The sequence below is a fragment of the Apostichopus japonicus genome, chromosome 4, assembly GCF_037975245.1.
Source record: "Apostichopus japonicus isolate 1M-3 chromosome 4, ASM3797524v1, whole genome shotgun sequence".
Taxonomy (NCBI): domain Eukaryota; kingdom Metazoa; phylum Echinodermata; class Holothuroidea; order Aspidochirotida; family Stichopodidae; genus Apostichopus; species Apostichopus japonicus.
The window spans coordinates 1,585,690-1,611,959 of NC_092564.1; the positions used below are offsets into that span (position 1 = coordinate 1,585,690).

At 36.6% G+C, this 26,270-nt stretch overlaps 1 protein-coding gene across 7 annotated transcripts in view; it reads left to right on the forward strand.

The window, feature by feature from the left end:
* The window catches only part of LOC139966083 (atrial natriuretic peptide receptor 1-like), a 161,401-nt gene that overhangs the window by 64,975 nt on the left and 70,156 nt on the right, over positions 1 to 26,270 (forward strand). The window contains exon 1 of one of the 7 annotated variants that reach the window (XM_071968773.1): positions 2,821 to 3,657. The exons of 2 other annotated variants lie outside the window; for them this stretch is intronic. In XM_071968773.1, the coding sequence (XP_071824874.1) occupies positions 3,003 to 3,657 (655 nt within the window). In that variant the 5' untranslated portion in view covers positions 2,821 to 3,002. Of the gene's footprint in view, positions 1 to 2,820; positions 3,658 to 9,881; positions 10,458 to 10,502; positions 10,635 to 16,840; positions 16,923 to 21,562; positions 22,254 to 26,270 lie in introns of those variants that run through there. 4 more of the 7 variants (XM_071968777.1, XM_071968779.1, XM_071968778.1 and 1 more) reach the window with 4 other exon arrangements.

Genomic DNA, 26,270 nt, shown 5'->3' on the forward strand with positions numbered 1-26,270 from the left:
TTTGAAGTCTATTTTCAATATTCCGTTTATTATAGTCAGGGATAGAATTATAGGCTCAAAGGATGATGTATTCCGTCTTAAAGTAAATGACTCTCCTCTTTGTTCTTATAGTAACTCTGAAATTGAAAGTTTAGAGCACCTTTTCTATTTTGTCCTGTGGTAAAAAAGTTTTGGGATGCAGCATGCACTAACTGTTTGAGAGAAAAGTGCAATATAGATGAATTGATTGTAACCTTTGGAGATGTAGTTCAAATGAACAGTCCTTTTAACTTCTTTGTTCTGCATGCAAAGTACTTTATTTGTACATGTACGAACACGGTCGTGTGTCCCTATGCAACGACTTTCTATGTTAAGATTAAGTTCACTTTTTATGTTGAACTCTTCATTCACACCAAGCTAAAGAAACTTGCAAGTACAACATCTTTCTTTAATTGCTTTTAATTTACGGCACTGTGTATAATTATTATTGTATTCTTGTTCACTCATAAAGTTTTGATGTCTGTCTATGGAGCTTTTGATCAATACTAATAGTAAGTTGTAAGTCTTCTTCATTGTAAATACCTCACAATATACTATATATATGTGTTTGTAAAGAAAGACATGAAACAAAAGTAATGACAAAAAATCGTAATAAGGGAATATAACCACATCTTCCGTCAATTAGGGATATACCTTATCTAATGAAGGTGGTAGAGCATGACTCTGATCTAATTATGTGTGAATAAGTCGTGAATTTGTCTGAGTGACGTGAATATAATATACCCAAATCACAGCTTCGACATAGGTTCATGTTCAGCATATTACGTGTCTTATGTGCAGAACTTAGACCGATAAAAACAAACGTAAGAAATTTACGTCGGTGTCAAGAAGTTGGTGCGTTAATCTGTTTTACTGGTGGTCCACATGTTACCTTTGTATGTAGATTCAATTTAAAATTTATCTTAAAGTCGTCGGCACATTATCCCTTCTTTTATGTCCAATATCTGTTTCACTGGTCTTCTTTACAATTTCAGTTATCATAGAATATACAGACGGCCACACAATTTGTTCTAGTCCTCTGTGTGAATAACCCAGTTTACATTCACGTATCTTATATAGATTTTCTGTGATTTATTTCAGTGTGGTTAGTATATTAGGCTAAGGGAAATTACACCCACGGGAAGGGTGTCAAGACATTATTACGCACAACCTATGTAGGATTACGTGATTGATAAAGGGGCAGAATGACCATAACTAGGCATCTCAGATGGCGTAGATTAAGAAAAATGAACTAACATATGCATGCAGGTGAAGCAGCTGTTGGATAATTAATGAGCTTATAGAAAGGGTTTTCTTGTGTGATAAACATCATGGTCAGTTATGGGTATAAACATCATACTTTTGTTTATATGTGCTATGGAAATGTAACATGAAATAACAAACTTTCCTTGCCAGTAACGCATCACACCCCTTTCCTATCCTCTTGGGGGGGGGGGGGGAGGTTTGCCCTGAGCCTCCTCTCGTGATGGCTGGTGCTCATTGTGATGAATGAGGTATGTGATACTCCTCTGATAACCCTTTTTGCTGATCAACATGTTGATAAATGCATAATATAAGGACCATTGTAGATTGCAAGTCGGGGCGTACATACCAAGCGGGGTTGGGAGGATGTTGGGGTGTCACACGCCAAATAAAATCGAAAGTGGGTTCGAATCGATCCAAGATTGGAGCCGAATTCAAATTGGCCATAGACCCAGCCCAGTGAACATTAGAGTAATAATATAGAAATGAAGATAGAAAGAAAATAACATCTTTCTCTCTGTTTCTTCCTTACGTCTACATATCCCAGATCGGGTAATATTACGCCAACAAAGTGCTACAGTTTGTGGGTCTTCGCCCGGACCCCACCGGGGCTTTGTAATACATTCCGCTGAAATTGGACTCCTGTCTAAAATGTGTTTCTGTGCTTTAAAATCGCCGCAAGACGGAACAAGAAATATCACAATATGATAAATGTTCCGGGTTTGGCCCCTGGATCCCCACCAGGGCTTTGAAATATAATCCAGAGAATAATTCCTCTCTTTCACATTTTCTTAATATGCTTTAATCTCGCTACGACTGGACAAGAAATTTCTGAAACGGAGCAGGTTCCTGGGGTCTGAGATATATTCCATAGAATTTGAGAGTAAATCCTCTTTCTGACATATATTCTTTGCTGTAACACTGCTGCAGCTACAGTGGGCTTTGTACCACTTCCGTAATCCCATTCACTAAGAGCGTGCAGTTGTAATCATACAACAAATTGCCGCATTTGTTGGTTTCCTTGTCAAAACGCTCTGCCAGTCACTGAAGTTGGTCTACTCCCGCTTGAAAAAATGGTAACTGCAGTGCGGGCCGGAGAATCTGTGTGAGGCGGTCTCCACGAATGGTCGGAGCCTGAACCGCAAGATGGCTGTTTTTATCTGTGCAATAATGTAAGTCATCTAGGTTATTAGGACTTAAACATTTTCTTTACCACGAGCAAAATTATATCCCTCCGATTTTATGATATGAATTTTGCTATTTATCACTATAATAGTTTTCTTCTGACATAATTCATTCAATGTGATTTGTCTTGTCACAACTGTTGCGCTAAATTCGTCAATTGTGACTATATGCACGCAAGCAAATTTCCCCAGCAACTCTGTGATGAGGAGAAATAAACTATCCTGATGTAAAGGAAAGAGTAAGGCGGCAATTGCCTTCTACTCTTTGATTGGTGGAAACTGGTTCGGGTGAGCAATATTTCGCTTAGTCGTCTAATAATTAAATATGTAACCGAAATAATAAAAACAGAATGTGAGATAACAAGAGATGTGTCTGGTCTAAACTGAGATGTTTGCTTTAATCCAATGTGAACGTTATTTATGGAAGTGCATATAAGGTACGGTAGATGATTATATCAGCTGTGATAATCCCGTTTGCTTCAAGATATATATAGAACTTGAAACCGTTAAAATCTTGATTTAATGTAAAGAATCAACATGTATGCAATTCAAGTTTGCGTTGTGTTTCTTATGTTTATTTTTGGAACTACAGTGAGTACACAGACAGAAATACGTATCGCCTTACTGTTTAGTGGATTTGGGTCGCGATTGGATGTTTCACAATTTGAACCAGCAATAAATATTGCACTCAATAGAGTTGCTGAACAGGTGGACAACGGAGAGTTTCTAAACTTCACATTTACTAGGTATATTAGGGAAACGGTCCTGAATGGTCCAAAGATAGGCGTTGGACTGGTAGCTGATTTAGTTGAAAACTATAGCATTCATATGGTCTTAGGACATCCCTCTGGTTCAGAAATGTACGGCATAGCTGACCTGGTCGCATACTGGAACATACCTGCTGTTACTGGTGCCGCGATAACAGCTGAACTCGAGGATCGCACGCGTTTTACCACATTCACGCGTACCTCTATGCGTGCTGAGGCTATAGGTGGCTTCATCGTTAACGTATTTCACGAATACGATTGGAAGTTATGCAGTGTCATCCACGTAGATGGAGGAGTATTTTGGTCGATAGCTAGTGCCATTCTTGGTGTTCTAGACAGAGGAGATGTGATTTCTGAAACCCTCTCCATTGACGTAGAAGCAAATATAACTAACCTTCTCGAAGCAGCGCAGGTCAGGTCTCGAAGTAAGTAAACAGCTAAATATGTAGTGTTAGCTACAAGATCTCCATAATCTGAACAATCAAATTGACAGGACCATCTATTTTAGACAGAATATATGTAATGGTCCCTAACGTTGATGACTTGATATGGAAACTTCAGGCAATAACATGTTTAAATATGATGGCTTGTATTAAGTACGTAGTGATTACAAATTTCTACACCACTCTTAGAACTTGAAAGAAAAAACACTCTGTAATCACCAAATTCACGTTCTTGAATAACATGCTTGCAATAAATCAGAGAGACACGCTCATACGGAAAAGAAAACGATAAATATTCCACACTGTTTGTTAAAACACCCATCTCATCTGTTCCCTATCCCAAACTATGCATGTTGATCAAGTATAACTTTTTTTGTAATCCAACTTCAAAATTAAAGACCATCCGTATATCTTACAAATGAATTTCCACGCATAAAATCTGATAACCAAGTAATGAATTAACTATAAGAAAACGAATTAAGATATTCAAGCCGGAAATGCACAGGCGACCTTCAGTCTTAGTGAACCCTAATTCTGGCGAAAATGTAAATTTCGCATGTGTTGCGTTTCGGTCGTGTTAGCAATTACCGGCAAGAAAGATAGAGAAAAGAAAGAAAAGTCAAGAAAATCACCCTTTTCGTTTCAATATAATTTATCGTAGATATTGAATCAAATGTCAACTGTTATTATATATTGTAGCATTCTCTACATTAATGCTTGCCATAGTTGTTTATAACTATAAAGAGTTACATGAAACATGTCATACTTTTAAGCTCGTTATACCAGTAATTATATTACAGCTTATCATATACTGCATGGTTAGAAGTATGGGAATGGTTCAGGTCACAAAACTGCAAATCATAAATGAGTTCTCAAGGTAACATGTTATATGTAACCATGGCAATGTTAATTCTAAGAAGGAGAGAGAGAAGAAGTGAACACGGAGAGGGGTTGGGAATTTTGCACCAAAGTGACCTTCAGTGAAGTGACTTGATGGCAACTCGAAAGACTGAATTACGGGTATGTTGTAGACCAATCTGGGGATCTTAATAGAGCATATGGTTCTCACATAGACGTAGCCAAACGCAAATGGCTGAAAATGTTAATGTTTTGAGGAGTATGTACCTCGTCCAGCTCCTGTGTCCATCACCCTTTCCTCATGCCCTTTATGTGAAGTTCGTCTCGGGCAGTACCTTTTGTTTCAAAAGTTTTATTTTTTCCAAAGACCTTGGAATTTTTACCATTATACCTCTAGCCTTTATATAGGCTATGCTTCGTGTGTTTTTAGTCTTGATTTGGAAGAGTTGCCTTTTTTTTTTAAATTTGGTTGCTTTTTTAAAACCACGCAGTATATTCGTGCTCCGGACTTATGGAAAACAAGTTGTCACTGTGCCTGTGTCTGGCGGAATTTTCGACACGATGCATTTCTAAATTACTCCACGTCACACTTGGCTTGTTATAATAAGTAAAAAAGTAAAGTAGTAAAAAATGGTTATCGAGATTATGTTTATTTGCTCTCAATACAACGTCCATTATGATACTAAACAAAAACTGCCTGATCCACTCGCAGCGGATATAAATAATAATAACTCGCTTATATGCACAAGAACTTGTACTTTACTATGTATTTATTATAGACTTCAAGCTGTAAAATGCAAAGGTCCCACGTTTCCATTGAGTATCAGGGGAAATAAATCCATTTCCCAACCAATTGCCAGCGCAATTTGTCCTTCTCGAGATGTAAAATACTTATTTATTATACGGTAGTAGAATAATAATAATAACGATAATAATAATAACAACGATAATAATAATAAATCTTATATAGGCGCATGTGCTATAAGTATTGTATCAAAGCATACTTTTGGTAGAATTGATGATGTTAACAATGCTTCTCTAAAAAACATTTACAAAGCAATGCAGTTCGCTAACCTGATTACCTTTACGAGTCAAGTTTCCATTCAAATAAACAAGGTAAATGTCCAAATCTCTATTTTGTTTTTAACATTTGATACTTATTTAAATGAGAAGAAAAACAAACAAACTATACGGCGATGTAATGTTAAGAACCGAATGGAACCATGTCTTACTTGTTCATTACGCTTGTTGACTAACCTGGTGTAAACAAGTCAATGATGGTATCCTGCTTAGATCACTCGTAATCGTCGTTCAGTACTTTGAGGGTAATACTTTCTGTTATAAGATTATAAAAATTACCATAATATGTATGTTCATCGCACTGACATCATCATATCAATTTAGTACACCATGATGTGTAGGCCTAGTCTTCCTTTGGTACATCAACTTGTAAATTTAGAACACCATCTTATCATTTGAGTACAAAACCATTTGCTTTTAATGCCTCATCGTTTAGGAGGGTAGCATCTTCGTAGCAATTAGTAAACCGATAATGTACTTTTAGTACATCATAGAGTTAAAGAGTAACATCTTCATAGCAATTAGTACACCGATCATGTACTTTTAATGCATCATATAGTTAAAGAGTAACATCTTCATAGCAATTAGTACACCGATAATGTACTTTGAATGCATCATAGAGTTAAAGAGTAACAACTTCATAGCAATTATCACAACGATCATGTACCTTTAGTACATCATAGAGTTAAAGAGTAACAACTTCATAGCAATTATCACAACGATCATGTACCTTTAGTACATCATAGAGTTAAAGAGTAACATCTTCATAGCAATTAGTACACCGATCATGTACTTTTAATGCATCATAGAGTTAACGAGTAACATCTTCATAGCAATTAGTACACCGATAATGTACTTTGAATGCATCACAGAGTTATAGAGTAACAACTTCATAGCAATTATCACAACGATCATGTACCTTTAGTACATTCATAGAGTTAAAGAGTAACATCTTCATAACAATTATTACACCGATAATGTACTTTTAATGCATCATAGAGTTAAAGAGTAACATCTTCATAGCAATTAGTACACCGATAATGTACTTTGAATGCATCATAGAGTTATAGAGTAACAACTTCATAGCAATTATCACAACGATCATGTACCTTTAGTACATTCATAGAGTTAAAGAGTAACATCTTCATAACAATTATTACACCGATAATGTACTTTGAATGCATCATAGAGTTAAAGAGTAACAACTTCATAGCAATTATCACAACGATCATGTACCTTTAGTACATTCATAGAGTTAAAGAGTAACATCTTCATAACAATTATTACACCGATCATGTACTTTTAATGCATCATAGAGTTAAAGAGTAACATCTTCATAGCAATTAGTACACCGATAATGTACTTTGAATGCATCATAGAGTTATAGAGTAACATCTTTATAGCAATTAGTAAACCGATAATGTACTTTGAATGCATCATAGAGTTAAAGAGTAACAACTTCATAGCAATTATCACAACGATCATGTACCTTTAGTACATCATATAGTTAAAGAGTAACATCTTTATAGCAATTAGTAAACCGATAATGTACTTTTAATGCATCATAGAGTTAAAGAGTAACATCTTCATAGCAATTAGTACACCGATCATGTACCTTTAGTACATCATAGAGTTGAAGAGTAACATCTTCATAGCAATTATCACAACGATCATGTACCTTTAGTACATCATAGAGTTAAAGAGTAACATCTTCATAGCAATTAGTACACCGATCATGTACTTTTAATGCATCATAGAGTTAAAGAGTAACATCTTCATAGCAATTAGTACACCGATAATGTACTTTGAATGCATCATAGAGTTATAGAGTAACAACTTCATAGCAATTATCACAACGATCATGTACCGTTAGTACAACATAGAGTTGAAGAGTAACATCTTCATAGCAATTATTACACCGATAATGTACTTTTAATGCATCATAGAGTTAAAGAGTAACATCTTCATAGCAATTAGTAAACCGATAATGTACTTTGAATGCATCATAGAGTTAAAGAGTAACATCTTCATAGCAATTAGTACACCGATCATGTACCTTTAGTACATCATAGAGTTAAAGAGTAACATCTTCATAGCAATTAGTACACCGATCATGTACTTTGAATGCATCATAGAGTTAAAGAGTAACATCTTCATAGCAATTAGTACACCGATAATGTACTTTGAATGCATCATAGAGTTAAAGAGTAACATCTTCATAGCAATTAGTACACCGATCATGTACTTTTAATGCATCATAGAGTTAAAGAGTAACATCTTCATAGCAATTATCACAACGATCATGTACCTTTAGTACATCACAGAGTTAAAGAGTAACATCTTCATAGCAATTAGTACACCGATCATGTACTTTTAATGCATCATAGAGTTAAAGAGTAACAACTTCATAGCAATTATCACAACGATCATGTACCTTTAGTACATCATAGAGTTAAAGAGTAACATCTTCATAACAATTATTACACCGATAATGTACTTTTAATGCATCATAGAGTTAAAGAGTAACAACTTCATAGCAATTATCACAACGATCATGTACCTTTAGTACATCATAGAGTTAAAGAGTAACATCTTCATAGCAATTAGTAAACCGATAATGTACTTTTAATGCATCATAGAGTTAACGAGTAACAACTTCATAGCAATAAGTACACTTATCATGTACTATTAAAGTTAAAATTGAAGGTTTACAGTCTTGCTTGAGACCAATGCCAGCTCACACGAATTAACAACTTATGCCCTGGCCACACCAAAGTGTGCCCGATTCAAACAAACCCTCTTTGGGAACTTCAGTGCACCGCATACACGTGTCCCCTGGGGGACACGTACATGCAGCCACAAACCGGTAACGCAACTTTATTTACAAGTTCCCTAGCAAGTCCCAATTTATACACCTGGGTGAAAAAAGGCAATGGAGATAAAGTGCCATTCCTACGAACGAAACGTAATTATCTGGTCAGGACTCGAACCTGCAAACGTTAGATCACAAGTCCACTGCTTTAACCACTTGACAACAACGCTGTCATAGGGTTAAAGGTATCATCTTCATAGCAATTAGTACAACCGTCATGTACTAGTAATGCTTCATAGGGTTAAAGGTAGAATATTAAAAGAAATGGAAAATTGTACTATCATGGGAGTATCACAAACATTAATGGAAAGCACCGTTTTACAATTATCATTTTAAATACGAATGATTTCACAATTTGTTATGACCTTTAGCAGATCACAACAACTGCAATAACTAAATGCATAAAAACATGAAGTAGTTTATCATATATGAATATTGTTAATGAACTGTCATAGTTACTGATTGTAGCTAAACTTTATTATCTGGCGGTGACTCATATATTTAATTATCGAAATAGACTGAATCACGTCTCGTGTATGGAGCTACACCGCTTAATCGGTTATCAGCAATAAAACACCAGAATCCGAAGTGCTCAGACCTCTATATATCTGTACTTTTTACCACATTTCAATGTTTAACCATAAGATATCTGTGTCCACTAAATTAATTTTCATATGATGCAGGTCCTTAAAAAACAACGTCATTAGTGTAAGTAGTTCCTCAATACCAATCACTCATATTTTGAGAAATAACCTTAAGAATGAAATCATCAATTAAGGGGGCTTAACTGCTTAGTTAATCACACAGACAATTAGATCAGCTCATATATTCGAGAACTCGTATGGAAATATGTAAGATTATCATGGCTACAAATAACGTCTTTTATAATGTACCGCAAAGTTGTAGAGAACAGTTAGTATTGAATATTTTCCGTAGATGGATGCTTTGTTTACAAGTTAAAAGTAGCATTTCATTTTGCAGAGCAGACATTAATACTTAAGCCCATACCGTTGAGTTGTCATTATCATAGCTTCAAACTTGCTTCTACCTGCTTGCATCTGCATGGATGACGAAGTGCGTTGATCGAAATTCTTTTCTATTCGCGAGTTTCAGAAGAAATAATCAAATCGACATCAAAAATATTAGATAATGAAATTAAACGCGGAGAAAGGGTTACTTTCCGACGGTTATATACACTTGAATCTATGAACGGAGAAAACACATATTAATGTATTTATTCAAGAAAACTGTGTCACTCAGATTGCAAGTTTTAGTAGAATTTGATTTTTGGGCAGGTGTGTAGATTGCCAGATCACTGAAAACTTGCTTACATTAGAAACAAATCAATTGATTTGATGTATTACGATTACGTGGCTGTATGCAAGTACAATCATTACATCAAACCTGGGCTTTTACAGCTGTTGATGGTATAGATATTTTACAATCTTCCTACGTAGAGCTAATCTTTGATCAACATTTGGTCAACAAAATCATACTTCAACCATGAAGTTGTGGTTAATATTTCTCACCTTTCTTTTACCAATGATGGTAACAACGATTCCACCTATTCGAGTCAGTTTTCTATTTAGTGAAACTGGTCAGACATTGGATGTTACACAATTGGGCCCTGCTATCGACATAGCGTTGAAGAAAGTATCTGATCAAGTTGATAAAGGGGAATTACTAAACTTTACTTTTACAAAGTTTGAGAGAACAACTGTGCGAGGTGGACAAGTCATCGGAGTGGGACTCGTGGCAGACCTCGTTCAAATGCAGGACATTAATGTCGTCTTTGGACCTGGTACCAGTGCAGAGATGTTCAGTATAGCGGATCTGGTAGCCTACTGGAACATTCCTGCTATTACAGGAGGTGCAATTACATCCGATCTTGAGGACAGGACGCGGTTTACAACCTTTACTCGAACTTCCTTTCGAGCTGAAGCAATGGCAAATTTCCTGTCTTCTTTGTTTGGTAAATACAATTGGACAATTTGTAGTGTTTTGTATACACGTCGCGGGATCTTTAACTTACTATCGAATGCTGTTCTGGGCGTTCTGGATCGAGATAAGATTAAAATCATTCCTTTGTCGATTGACGATCGACCAAATGTTACGGTGTTGATCAACGAGACGAAAAAAGATTCTCGAAGTAAGTTTTTGTTCTAAATGTATATTCTTTAGGTATACTCCAATGGGTTGTTAAACCGCGAACATCATAATTATATTATGCGATTATTTCATTAGCTGTCTTTCTAGCATCTCTCTAATCGTTGGTTCTCTAGAGAGAAACAATTAGTTTTCTTTAGCAACTGCGAAGATGATACGGTAGTCTCATGGCCGCTTTGCATCTCGCTCTGCCCCCGTGTCCATAAATCTCCGGGGGATACCCATGCCTGTTATTCTCTACTGCACATCATCATCGCACCCATTTCAATACCACAAACAGAACCCGACATTCCTTTGTTCAAAGTTCCCGAGTTCAAAGTGTAACCAAGCCCTCAAATGAATGCAGTGGTTTCGACGCCCCGACACAGGTTTGAGTTGGGGTGGGGGAAGGAGTCGTACCCTTGTTCAGCGTTGCTGAACGTGCCGTCTACATGCCCCTGTATTGTTCATCCTTGCGGCCCAGGGTTCGAGGGGCTACCTATGGGACCATAGTATAGTTGTGTGGAACGGGAGCTTTGAAAACGTCTGGAAGTTAGACCTTTGTGAAGTCTCAGGACCAAAGGTAAATTAATTGTGATCTCCTATTTCACGCTTTGAGGCCGATTTAAAGCTCATTGTTCTAAAAGCTATTAATGGCCCCGTGAACCCCCCCCCCCCCCCCATGGTTTTTTTGATCAGCTACCACCGCCAAAGATATTGATTGACGGGCCTCCCGCTTTATATGCGGTTACCATAACCACTAGGCTATGGACGCTGATTGAATGTCTAGAGGTTCGAAACCGGTAAAGAAGGTCGTAATTCCACTGTAGGCGTTTGTCACCTGTATCGAACAAAACACCCCCCCCCCCCACACACACACAACATAGAACCTTCTTTTTTAATATCCTGTTGAGATTAATTTTAACAGAAATGGTATAATATTCAAACTACTCGACAAGCATCGATGCAAACGTCTCGTTTGGTTTGATAGTTTTACTGAATCGTCACTATGATATTTTCTGAGTAGACGGAAGTCAAAGCCAATTGTCTAACCAAGAAAGATTTTACAGAGACTTTTAAAGGGCAGTTGATTGGACTCCTCATTTCCAAAAAAATGATCATATTCCAGCCTAACCCACTAAAGATTATTCTTTCCCAAATAGCTGCAACTTATATATATATGATATTTGAGGTTTACTGTAAACTGTAAATAAATCTTACTTGTAAATTATAGGCAGGCCCTGGATTTAACTGAAAGGAATATATAGAATACATTCTGGATGGTTGAATGTACAAGATTATACAAGGTCGAAACTACATAACTACCGTACTATATTTGAATAATCTTGTTTAAGAAACAGATTAACTGTGAATATTGAAGTTTATTTTTAATTGCAGAGACCTGGCGGTTAAGTGTAAGATGTACATTGAAAAGACGAAACTACATAAACAACCGTACTGTATTTGTGTAATCTTGTGTAAGAAACCAATAAACCGACAATGATTAAATTTGACTTTGCACGAATGATGTGACAATTTCGATGTACCAACTTAATTTTGTAAAGGTTTTACACGCTGCTATTGCCGCACAGTTACAATGCAGGCGTATTTAGAGGTTGTATGTATATAGACAAACATGTTCATGAATCATGATAGAAGCGTCAACAATGTTTTAATGACATAATTCATTACATGCTACATTTTAGAATAAGATTTCTTATTATATAACTGAATGTAGTAGATGCCTACAAAGGCTGACTTTGTAAGATACACCACAAAATGGCGGAAGGCAATAAAGTACGCCCACTTGGGATAGTCAGAAGCAGGGGCTGCTGAAATGGTTCAGTGGATTAGGGGGGGGGGTTGGTCTAGCGGGGGGCACGCAGCGGGAAACGTTATTAATATTCTGAGGGCACCTCACAACATTGCCCAAAACTTTCCGACAAAATCGATCTGTGCATTTCGTATAAAAATTATAGTATTTGAATTTGTTCAACAAAAGGGCACTTATTTAATTACATAAATGCCAAAGATGCACTTCTATGGTACCAACAAAGGTCATGAAGATTAACATCCATTTGTTAAAATGTATGTCAGTTCGTATTCATGGTTATCAACCCATGCTGTCTGTCTAATATTTTATTTCGACAGATTTTCCCCGATTCTATTTTTTATTGCAAAGTACTGCATAATTATTAGAAGTTAATTAGGAAGAATCAGGATGACCATGCAATGACCTAGTTTAAGCTTTCGGGATAAATCTCATAATAAAAGCAAAAAGAAACAAGAAAGAAAGGAAGAACTGAAAATGGACGGAGAACGCCTCGATATTTATACGTATATGCTTAACATGTCATTAATTATGCTAATTGACTTAATTGTAACTGACCAAGGGTTTATCGAGAATGGGAACAGTTCATTTTGGTATTTCATTAATTTTTTCCAAGTAATTGAGGAGAACTTTACTCTTTTCCTTCTTCACCCCCTTGTTTATTAAGCTAAGCTTAGCTTCAAAGTAACTATAAAAAGCATATAGCTTATATGCGGCAGCTTTTATAGTCTTGTCAGGGAGGCTGGGTTTTAAAAAAAATCTTTTTCGACACTTTACATTCTCAATACAGCTTTACCCTGTTTATGAAGGTCAACACAGAAAGATAAGAATAAAGACGATGAAAATCTGTCCTACACGTCTAGCGAATTAAGCTACCAATACGCGTTCTAGTGGACAGCATTGGTCAATGCGTCCATGAATCCTATGAAGTCACATTTGGTAGAAATTATACAGGCAACATATGGAAGATAAAGAAAACGCGCGCAATGCAAGCATGTTTATTCGACCGTTTTCGTGGCTGAGGATGATAACACACAACATATTGTGTGCTCAATCACTCATTATAAACCTATCTGAAGAAGGCTGGGTAGTCCGACGGGGGAGGGGGGTTGATGGGGTGGGTATGGGGTACACATATAAGACTGCGTGAATAGGCTAGCAAAGCTTGTCTATGGTACAATACGTTCATGAAAATGAACCTATCCTCCGTTAACATCCCGTTTTTCAATCGAGACTTTGAAACATAAAATCTGTACCGTACATACATTTGCTGTAAACCTGGATAGTTATCATCTGTTACGTAGTGATCAGCTGTACTCGATTCTAAACTTGGGGGTAGGTGCGGGGGGGGGGGGGGTGGGGATATCCGTGACTGATTAAGGTTAAGGAGCTGAACCTTTAGGGAAAAGCCAGATATGAATCAATGATTTTTAAACGGCCACGGTTGGCCCTGGGGTCATAGAAAGCGAAGCACATGTAGAGAGGTGCAGAGGTCCTCGTCATCACTGCGCTGTCCCATTCTTAATCAACAATTACTTGTCCTCCGAATGAGCTGAATGGGCCTGGTAATGCCACTCCCCTTGGACTATTGGGGCGCTACCCATCGCTACATGCATTAAAGGCGATACACTTGCAAAATTCTGCTTTGATTGGGAAGGAGAATAGAATAATTAAGAAGAAGAGTATCATTTTGATTTGAAGCAAATAATTATACCCGAAGTTATTAAATGAATATAATGAATGTGGAGCTCACTAAATATTCCGTTGACCAATATCGGGAGGCGAAAACATGAATCAAATAGAAGATCAAATAGTAAGGACCGAAAAAATACAAATAAAAGAATTGGATCTATGTAAATTTACAGTGCAGATCCACATTTACGTATTAATAAAAAAAAAAACCAAAATACAGAATCAACACTGAAGTTCAGATATTCTTACCTTGAAAAAACAAATTGTTCATTCATTGATAGACATCTCTCCTGATTTGGTTCCCAATTTTGCATGGTTCGTGACTTGGACTTACTAGCAAGGATTTATCTAGGTTATCTTAATCCTGGACTGGCTTCCGCACTCGAATTGTTAGGAATATAAACTGGCAAAAGGTTGTAAGAACACGTTCTGAATTCAGTACATTAATGAATCGGTTTCTTCTACAAGAGTACAGCGACACAATAGTGCATGTACTTCCGTCCTTATAATACATATACTAAAACACGTACACGCGATTTACGATGAAATTCAATATGGAGCGTAAATCGGTTTCTTACGCATGGGATATACAAAGACAGTAGTTTATCTAGTTTCGTCATTACAATGTACATCTTACACGGAAACACGTATCCGCGATTATCGACAAAATTCAATATTTATACATGAAAATAAAGACAGCACTTTAGATGTTCGCGTCCTTGTAACGTTTATTTTACACTAAACCACATATCTACAGTTCACGGACGATCTAATGTGAATGAATGTACACACAATTGTATCATATATTTTTCTGCGATACTATTTGAGAACTTTCAATCTTCATTTTCTTCCAATATTACCATGCGAATTTCTTCTGAAGACAGAATTTTGTGACGCACTAGTAAAATGTAGGTTTCCGAACATTAGTTCTAAGTAAATAAGAAAAAAAAACTGGGTGGGCAAAATATGACAGTTGCCCTTACGGTTATTTATTCTTTTTGACTTCGTTGTTCAGTATGGCTAAATGAGCCAATTCTATTCGTCTATTGTTGCATATTTAACTATAGGTTTGCAACCTACAAGTGTCTGTATTTAAGCTATTGTGTTTACGGTAATTTAATTAAGTTAATTATACCATCCACCAGACTGATGAAAATTGACGACAAAGAGAAGTATGGCTTCTAATACGTGTATGTTTAACGAAGAACATCTGGCTTAGTTAGAAGATTTATTTACTTGTACAGTCATTGACAACAAAGAATATAAATGACTTCTATTGTAATACATGAACATCACCTGTAATGAGCTTTCCAACAATTCTTGTTAGATTCAATTTCGGAAGTTGAAAAAATGTAGCTGGTCTGAAACGGAACACGCAGAAATGGTTAATTGAATTAAACGGTCGTCTGCGGTGCTCATTGGACAACTTGTTGCATGCCAACATTTCTTACAAGAACTTATGGCCTAGTCAGTCACCCGAATGATATTTGGAGCAATTTCGTTGGCTTTCCAAGGACAGTGTATGACGCTTTTTGCTTTTTCTGCTTCAACCTAAACAATTTTTTTAAACAATTTCATGCAAAATGAGGTCTCCATTAAGTCATTGATGTGTAAAGATACTTATAATAGGTACGCCATTTTACTATTGAAACAAATAGAGAGAAAAAGGAACAGTTCTTTGGGAGGAAAGAAACAAGAGGAACATTGTTTTCTATTTCAAACCTGCAAGGACAGTGAAAGTGATTTTACTTCACCGAGTAAGTGTTTTTCAGACATATTGAACGGGTCTGTACGTCATAAGTAAATCTTCGATTTTAAACTCTCCTGAGTATATTTTATCGTCCTATGATTGCATCCATCCAATAATATGGCGAATCAATTTTAAACCACTAAAGTCAAGAAAAGTGCTACGGATTTATGAGACAATCAAAGTTGACACAAATTTCGGATGAATTGTTTAGGGTTCAGATATATCTATAGAGCTTATTCCCAAAGTATCTTGGTTTCATGTGTTCGGTTTAATGGTTTTCTTGCGCAGAATATATATAATGAGAGAACATTTGACTTTGTAGAGATATTTGAAAGCTCAAAAGATGGCGAATGACATCATAAGTTACCGTTTCTTCTTATTGTTGTTTTGTGTTCACTGTAATTATTCTTCACGACCCGAAGTAAAACTTGGATTATTGTTTAACGGAAATGGTTCCGCTCTGGATCAAAGCCAGTTAAAACCACCCGTTGACGTCGCCATTGAAATGATAACTAAAGGTGTCGAAGATGGAGTTTATCTGAACTTTTCGATAACGTCGGTTGTCGGCGAAACGTTAAGGTATTGTACATATTCTTTACCTAATGTCGGAGTTGGACTGTTTAGTCAAATGGTAAACGAGGAACAAATTTCCGCTCTAATTGGTCACGTATGTAGTACTGAAATGACAGGCATTGGTGATCTAGCCGCATTTCTTAATATTCCTACTATTAGTGGTGGGGCAACAGCTAGTGATTTCGATAGCAAATCAAGATTCTCTACCTTAACTCGGACGGCGTACAAATCCGAATCTATAGCGAAATTTCTCTCTATACTATTTTCCCTCTATAAATGGAAAAGATGTGCCATGCTTATACGATCCCGTGGATACTTTACTCTGGTCTCCCCTTCCATTGTGGAGGAGTTGCGAGTAAGAAAAAATTATACCTTAAACATGGTTGTTACAGATAATTTTGAAACTGGCAAGGAAGCCTTATCGGTGGCTATCTCAGAGGCAAGAGGTATGTTTCTTTATTCATTGTTTGAATTGTATATTGCACAATGTACATTGTTCATTGTATAGTATTCTGTGTACAGTGTAACAGTGTACTATGTGCAGTGTACTGCGTACACTGACAGGTGTACATTAAACATTTTACAGAGCATATTGGATATTGTGCATTGCATATTGTACGTTATAGTGTACTTTGTACAGTGTAATTTGTACAGTGTAACAATGTACTTCGTGCATTGTACTGCGTACAGTGTCTGGTGTACATTAAACATTTTATATTGTATACTGCATGTTGCCTTTTATGGACCGCCATGCCCTGAACTTAAGTAAATAAAGTAATAATTAGTTGGGTGGGAATAATCTTTCAAAATATATTACGATCCCGTTTATTGAGATAAAACAAAGGAGTTTAAACCTGTAAAAACCATGCGATCAGAGCTTCTAAAAATAAATTATATCTTCTGTAGATCCTTTTTGTCTCTAGCAACGAAATCAGACAATACTATTCGTGTTATAATGTTCTCAAAATTGGAGGACTTGGTTGTGTACAAGAAGAACATTCTTCGATGGCATTTTCTTCATCAACTACTTGATATTTTACTCTCTTAAAGTCTTTTAAGATCATTTAAGTTTCCTGTACTTACACTTTAGAAACAAGTCAAAACTGTTTGTACATGGTCAAGTATGAACTCTTCCAGGAAAGGAAAAAACAATGATAATTTATATGCCATATGTTCATTCTCAACGGGCACAAATGTAAGAAGGAGCGTACTTGAACATTTCTCATCTTCACTTGTGTTTGGTTCTATTTTTTTTGGGGGGGGGGTTGTTTAATTTAATTACATTAATAACGACTTGTAAACATTTATCAATAATGGTAGTCTAACTCTAGCTTCCTGTGAGAGTTTGTTAACCACGGAAAGTTCAATTATTATATCTGAACTACGACTCGCAAGATCAGAAGGGTCTTAAAATTATTTTATGCAACAATCCATTATAATTTTATTAACTGGTCTTTCATTAATTTAACATTTTGATATAACATGCATTATCATTCAAAATACGAGAAGAAGAGTAAAAATCGTCATAAACTTACGTGAAACATTCAATAGTTTATTTTCGCCAATCGGTAACGTATTATTATTTTTTGGTTTCGTTGGTTTGGTCTATCATTCTCATCAACCCCAGTGGCAAGCTCCGTCTTCTGAACCCTCCACCATATGTTACAGGGAGCCTCATCCCGTAACATTACTACATTGCTAACCAGTTATAGTTGAATTCAAAAGAGAAACTGTTAGAACCACCACTTGAATGCATGTTTTTATTGCTTTGTAAACATATCGATGTATACACTTATTTCATTAAAAATGATGATGTAAATTAATGCAATTTATTAACTTTCAATAAACGATTTTGCACAAACGTTGGATCCAAATATCAACATGGCGTAATTTATAATACTAAGGGTAATTATGAAAAGCTAACATTAAAGTTAACCAATATATTCAGCCATGATAAAAAGTCAACCAAGATAGAGCCTAGGATCGAAAACTAAGTAATATGATCCACTCTCAACCCAGTCACCTTACATTGATACTGTAACCATGTGATCATGACAGTGTTACGTCAAGTGAGGTATCACGAGTCACTTCTATATAAGGGAGTAGCATAGGCGTAGGAGGCGGGGGCTGGGGGGCTGTAGCCCCCCAACCAATATTTTTGGTGAAAATTCGGCCAATATGGTGAGAAGAAGAAACAATTTGCACTGTGTTTTTCAATTTTTTTGGTGAAAATTTGGGCAATATGGTGAGAATTTTTCGGGCACCTACTGAAAGAAGAATAATTTGCAATGTGTTTTTCAATGGTTAAACTCATATTATTATTTAATTTATCGTTATTATTGTAACGACTTCTCCAATAATTATAACCAATATGGAAGGGTAATAACACAAAAAATATAACCAAAATTGTCAACATCTTATTGTGCATGTCATATAAGCATTCATCAGTTGTCGGCATGTGATGTATTAACCGATGAATGCCTATATGATAGCACATTACGGTGTTGAACGCGCGCGTAGCGCGCGAAAAAATGTTGGTTATATTTTTCGGGCAAGTCGTTACAGCCCCCCAAATCAAATTAGGCTCCTACGCCTATGGGGAGTAGACACATGATCTCGGTTAAAAGCAGGTGAGATATCCACTGGATACTGTGTATCTGAAAAGGGCACATATAATTGCCATGATCTTAGCCAAGAATATAACCATGTACATGACTTGGCGGACTCGAACGGACTGGGCTCCGAGTGCTCCAGCTCTGCAATATATATACATGTAACAACAACAACAACCAAAGTTGACAACTCCATACCAACACGCGCAGTGGAGATATGAAATCCCTTAATTGATTACATGAAGGGATAGTCACGTCGCGATGCAACACACTCATGGGACTGTATTGGATGACGAGACTGTGCTTACGCAATTTTCGTCTAACGTTTATTAATATTCATAATTGATAGTTTTTAGTGTGCGTTACCTTCAATGTAGTTAGCTAAGAGGCACAGCCATGATAATACTGTCAGACTTTAACACTCCCGACTGAAAAGGGACTCGGGCGGAGACTGTCCTAGATCTCTGTCTTTAATACTCTGTTGTCAGTGTGAATTCGTGCTCCAATTGCCGAGAACGTGTATTTGCGGTACGCCTTCCCCTCTCCAAGTCTTAATGGCGGCAACCGAGGAGAGGTAACAGCAAGTGGGCTGGAGTGTTTTCAGAGGATAAGTGTGTGCATGTCATAACAATTAGAGGAACAAACAAATTTGCCTAAACTGGAAGATGTCGCAAAGTCTACATCCTAGACGACATTTCTAACAATGTCTTGTAGCTCATAACATCTCTCCTAAGCTTACAACCTTGGTTGTGGGGAGTGGGCGGTTAGACGGTTTAGGCGAATGTGTAGTTAGGTTGAACAAGCTACGACATTTGAGGAAATTGAGGAAATTGAATAACTAATTTTGTTCAGGGAATCCCTGGTTGGCCGAAGTGGTTGAGATTCATAATTTAATTAGTTGAGATGAATATTAAAGGGTACCGAGGCGGTTTACGTGGCTGAATAAGTTAAGGAGGTTGAACTGGTTAAGGTTGTTGAAGCGGCTGTGTTCGCTGACAAGTAGAAAGGTTATGGGGATTGAGATGGTGGGGGCTGTTGAGAGTTTGAGTAGTTCATGGATTGATGTTTCATGTCTTTCACGCGCTGCACCAACATACACTAAGACTAGTTAAGTCATTCTAGAGAGCAATCAACCCATTTCTCATTTAGTCAGTGACGAATCTGTTGATCCCGTACAAATGTGCGCGTAACTCTGTTTGCATAGGTTATGTGCAACGACATTGGCGTTCCATATTTAGTATTCTTTCCATTTTCTATAAAAGAATTGCATCAAAACACTCACACAAAAGGTATCAATAATGTGCCAGGAGTAAGCTATGATATTTTAAACAATCACGACATTTGGACTTTCTTTTCATCCGCTTGTATTTCCTGAGGCTGAAAGCATTGCCAATCTGGAACATTCATGTCCTTACTGGTGCGGCAGTATCAACAACTCTTGATGATTGCTATTGAAGATTTCTTACATCGAGGTCTTAATCATATTAATTGGAAGCATTGTGCTCTTTTTTTTTGTTATCCCAAATAGAAGATACCATAAAGCCTTTGATTCGGTCTGGTGTCCTTCTTAGCTGAAATTTAAGTAATTGAAGTTCTGATATCATTGGGAGAGAAAAACATAAGCAAACATATCGAAATAATCATGAAATTAAGAAGAATTAAGTGAACTAGATGTTATTATTATTATTTACCCTGTATTTTAGTTTGATATTATGCCTTCCCCAATTCAAAGCTAGCTTACATTACACTATAGACATTCCATCTACATATTCAGCATGCAGTGAATTCACCATTTACACTGGACTGTAGCCAGGAATTCTGAGTCTTTTGTTTCCTCCGCTTGCATTTCTTGATGCTAAAAGCATTGCCTATCTGGAACATTCCTTATAGGTGCGGCAGTATCAAGAACTCTTGATGATTGTTATTGCAGATTTATTACATCGAGGTTTTAATCAAATTAATTGAAAGCGTTGTGTTTTTGTTATCCCAATAGAAGATAGTATAAAGCCATTACCCAAAATAGGTACGCCATTTCACTATTGAAACTAATAGAGAGAAAAAGTACCAAGGAACAGTTCTTTGGAAGGAAAGAAACAAGAGGAACATTGTTTTCTTTTTCGAACATGCAAGGACAGTAAAAGTGATTTTATTTCACCGAATAAGTGATTTTCAGACATATTGAACGTGTCTGTACGTCATAAGTAAATCTTCAATTTTTAATTCTCCTGAGTATATCGTGCTATGATTGCATTCATCCAATTATATGGCGTATCAATTTTAAACCACTAAAGTCAAGAAAAGTGCTACGGATTTATGAGACAGTCAGAGCTGACACAAATTTCGGAAGAATTGTTTAGGGTTCAGATATATCTATAGAGCTTATTCCCAAGGTATCTTGGTTTGATGTGTTCGGTTTAAAGGTTTTCTTGCGCAGAATATATATAATGAGAGAACATTTGACTTTGTAGAGATATTTGAAAGCTCAAAAGATGGCGAATGACATCATAAGTTACCGTTTCTTCTTATTGTTGTTTTGTGTTCACTGTAATTATTCTTCACGACCAGAAGTAAAACTTGGATTATTGTTTAATGGAAATGGTTCCATTCTGGATCAAAGCCTGTTAAAACCACCCGTTGACGTCGCCATTGAAATGATAACTAAAGGTGTCGAAGATGGAGTTTATCTGAACTTTTCGATAACTTCGGTTGTCGGCGAAACGTTAAGGTATTGTACATATTCTTTACCTAATGTCGGAGTTGGAGTGTTTAGTCAAATGGTAAACGAGGAACAGATTTCCGCTCTAATTGGTCACGTATGTAGTACTGAGATGACAGGCGTTGGTGATCTAGCCGCATTTCTTAATATTCCTACTATTAGTGGTGGGGCAACAGCTAGTGATTTCGATAGCAAATTAAGATTCTCTACCTTAACTCGGACGGCGTACAAATCCGAATCTATAGCGAAATTTCTCTCTATACTATTTTCCCTCTATAAATGGAAAAGATGTGCCATGCTTATAGGATCCCGTGATTACTTTTCTCTGGTCTCCCCTTCCATTGTGGAGGAGTTGCGAGTAAGAAAAAATTATACCTTAAATGTAGTTGTTACAGATAATTTTGAAACTGGCAAGGAAGCCTTATCGGTGGCTATCTCAGAAGCAAGAGGTATGTTTCTTTATTCATTGTTTGAATTGTATATTGCACAATGTACATTGTAACAATGTACATTGTTCATTGTATATTGTACGTTGTATAGTGTACTTTGTGCAGTGTAATTTGTACAGTGTAAAAATGTACCGTGTGCATTGTACTGCGTATTGTGTCCGGTGTACAATAAACATTTTGTATTGTACATTGCATGTTGCTTTTTTGAACCACATGCCCTGAACTTAAGTAGATAAAGTAATAATTAGTTGGGTGGGAATAGTTGAATTGTCATTCAAAATACGAGAAGAAGAGTACAAATCGTCATAAACTTACGTGGAACAATCAAATGTGTATTTTCGCTAATCGGTAACGTTTTACAATTATTATAATTTTTTTTTTTTTTGGGGGGGGGGGGTTTGGTCTATCATTCTCATCAACCCCATTGGCAAGCTCCGTCTTCTGAACCCTCCACCATACGTTACAGGAAGCCGCATCCCGTAACATTTCACTACATTGCTAACCAGTTATATATAGTTGAATTAAAAGGAGAAACTTTTAGAACCACCACTTGAATGCATGTTTTATTGCTTTGTAAACATATCGATGTATACATTTATTTCATTAAAAATGATGATGTAAATTAATGTAAACTATTAACTTTCAATAAACGATTTTGCACAAACGTTGGATCCAAATATCAACATGGCGTAATTTATAAGATTAAGAATAATTATGAAAAGCTAACATTAAAGTTAACCAATATATTCAGCCATGATAAAAAGTCAACCAAGATAGAGCCTAGGATCGAAAACTAAGTAATATGATCCACTCTCAACCCAGTCACCTTACATTGATACTGTAACCATGTGGTCATCACAGTGTTACGTCAAGTGAGGTATCACGAGTCCCTTATATATAAAGGAGTAGACACATGATCTCGGTTAGAAGCTGGTGAGCTATCCACTGAATACTGTGTATCTGAAGAGAGCACATATAATGTACATGAACCATATACATGACGTGGCGGACTCGACCGGACTCGGCTCCGAGTGCTCCAGCTCTGCAATATTTTTTGTAACAACAACCAAAGTTGACAATTCCCTACCAAAAAACGTAGTGGAAAAATAAAATCCCTTAATTGATTACATGAAGGGATAGACACTGTATTGGGACTGTATTGGATGACGAGACTGTGTTTACGCAATTTTCGTCTAACGTTTATTAATATTCATTAGTGGATTTATTTTAGTGTGCGTACCTTGAATGTAGATAGCTAAAAGGTAAAGTCATAATAACACTGTCAGACTTTAACAGTCCCGACTGAATAGGGACTCGGGCTGAGACTGTCCTAGATCTCTGTCTTTAATACTCTGTCAGTGTAAATTCGCACACCACTTGCTGAGAACGTGTCTTTGCAGTACGCCTTCACCTCTCCAAGTCTTAATGGCGGCAACCGAGGAGAGGTAACAGCAAGTGGGCTGGAGTGTTTTCAGAGGATAAGTGTGTGCATGTCATAGCAATACGAGGAAAAACAAATGTGCCTAAACTGGGAGATGTCGCAAAGTCTACTTCTTAGACGACATTCCTAACAATGTCCTGTACCTCATAACATTTATCTTAAACTAGCAACCTTGGTGGTTGAGATTCATGATTTAATTAGTTAAGATGAATATTGAAGGTTACCGAATCGGTTTACGTGGCTGAATAAGTTAAGGAGGATGAACTCGTTAAGGTGGTTGAAGCCGCTGAAGTGGCTGTCAAGTAGAAAGGTTATTGGGATTGAGATGGTGGGGCTGTTGAGAGGTTGAGTAGTTCATGGATTGATGTTTCATGTCTTTCACGCGCTGCACCAACATACACCAAGACTTGTTAAGTTTTGTTTGTCTAAATAAAGAGCAATCAACCCATCTCTGTGTTGATCCCGTACTAATGTGCGCGTAACTCTGTTTGCATAGGTTATGTGCATCGAAATTGACGTTCCATCTTTAGCATTCTTTTCATTTAATAAAAAGGATTGCATCAAAACACTGAAAAAGGGATCAATTATGTGCCAGGAATAAACTATGATCTTTTCAAAAATCTCGACATTTTGGCTTTCGTTTTATCCACCTGCATTTCTTGATGTGGAAAGCATTGCATAATATTTCTGGAACATTCCAGTCTTTACTGGTGCGGCAGTATCAACAACTCTTGATGATTGCTATTGCAGATTTCTAACATCGAAGTTTTAAACATTGTAAATGGAAGCGTTGTGCTCTTTCTAAAACCAATTTCATGATTTTTCCTCCTTTGCAGCGTAAACTTGGTACTATTGAGTTTTTCATTGATTGTAATATAATTGTCCTAGTTAATAAAACCAAATTTCTTGGAATTTATATGGACTCCAACCTCACATTGAAACACCATATCGATGTTGTTTGTTCTAAAATTTCAAGAGTAATTCGTATGTTGTATAAAATCAGCTATTTCGTCCCATCTAATATCATTAAAGTTTTGTATGGTTTACGTATTCATTCGCAACTATCCTATTGTAATATTATATGGGGAAACACTTACTCTTCTTACTTGAATCGTTTATATATTTTACAAAAAAGAGCCCTTCGTATTTTGACAAATTCTGATTACCGTGTACCAACCAAATCCCTTGTCTTCACTCAAAGGATTCCTCATATTTTTGATATCTACAATTTAAAAGTGGCTGTTTTCATGTTCAAGTATAAAAGACGCTCTTACCGCTTAAGTTTGATACTTGTTTAAGTTATAACATCACTTTCCATTCTTATAACACAAGGAAATCTCACGGTTTTTGCACATATCTTTCTTGCAATGATATTGTCCATCGATTTGTTATAAACAGTGGCGTTAAACTTTAGAATATACTAGATAACAACATTAAAAATATAAATAGTATCTCTTCCTTTAAAAAAAGGTTAAAGGATTATCTTCTAAATCATTATTGCTTGTAGGTTGTTAATTACCTTTTTCTTTGTTCATTTCCTCTATTGTTGTATTGTGTTTATCTGTACTGTTTAACTTGTTTAAGGGGGACTGCTCGTAAAAGCTAATGCATTTGTAATCCTCCTCCACCACCTTGTTTTATCTTGACTTTGTACTACCCTCTTTTATTGTTGTGAACAATATACTCAAACTCTTTTTTTTTTATCCCAAAAGAAGATACCATGAAGCCATTCTTCGGCCTGATGACCTTCGAGTGTTTGGGGTAGCTATAACTTAAGTAATTGAAGTTCTAATTTCATCGGGATTGATAAACCTTAACAAACATATCGAAATAATCATGAAATTAAGAAAGAAGTAAGTGAACTTGATGTTCTTTTACCCGGAATAAGTTTGACATCTCGGTTAAATTTTCTGTCTCACCAATTCGAAGCTAGCCTTACATTACACTATAGACATTCCATCCGCATATTTAGCATGCAGTGAATTCACCATTTACACTGGACTGTAGCCAGGAATTCTGAGTAAGGAGTGGGCAACAATAATTTAAGGAGTGTCACAACATTTGTGTCCTGAAACTTGTAAACATGTTTTTATAAATGACGTCGGCACAAAATTGGAAGGCACACCATTGTCCAGGGGAGGAGGTAGAGGGGGGGGGGGATGGGGAGAGTATAGTTTGCCCAAGATTGGCTAAAGTTTGGCGTTAATTTTCACACATTTACCGATAAAAGGGGTATTAAAACCTTTTTTTTCCTAGTTTTGTCATCTATAAATAGTTCGGGAGTCCCAGGTTGGGCAAGGTATCACAACAGGAGCCAATATTTTAAGTAAACCACTGTGCCTGGCATGCTTCCCAATAAAAAGAACCCGGAACTCTGCCGGGATTCCTGTGGTGGGTGTGGTAACGGGGAGTCCTATGTTGGTCCCCACAAAAATGAACTAGGTCATACCAAAATGTAACCTCTTGAGCTCACCCTGTTCTTAATGACCTCCATCTCATAGCCTTTGAAACAGGGGTCTGCGGACCCTGGTCTATGAGCACCCGGCAAGGATATCGTGCTTGCAAATCCTCTTCCA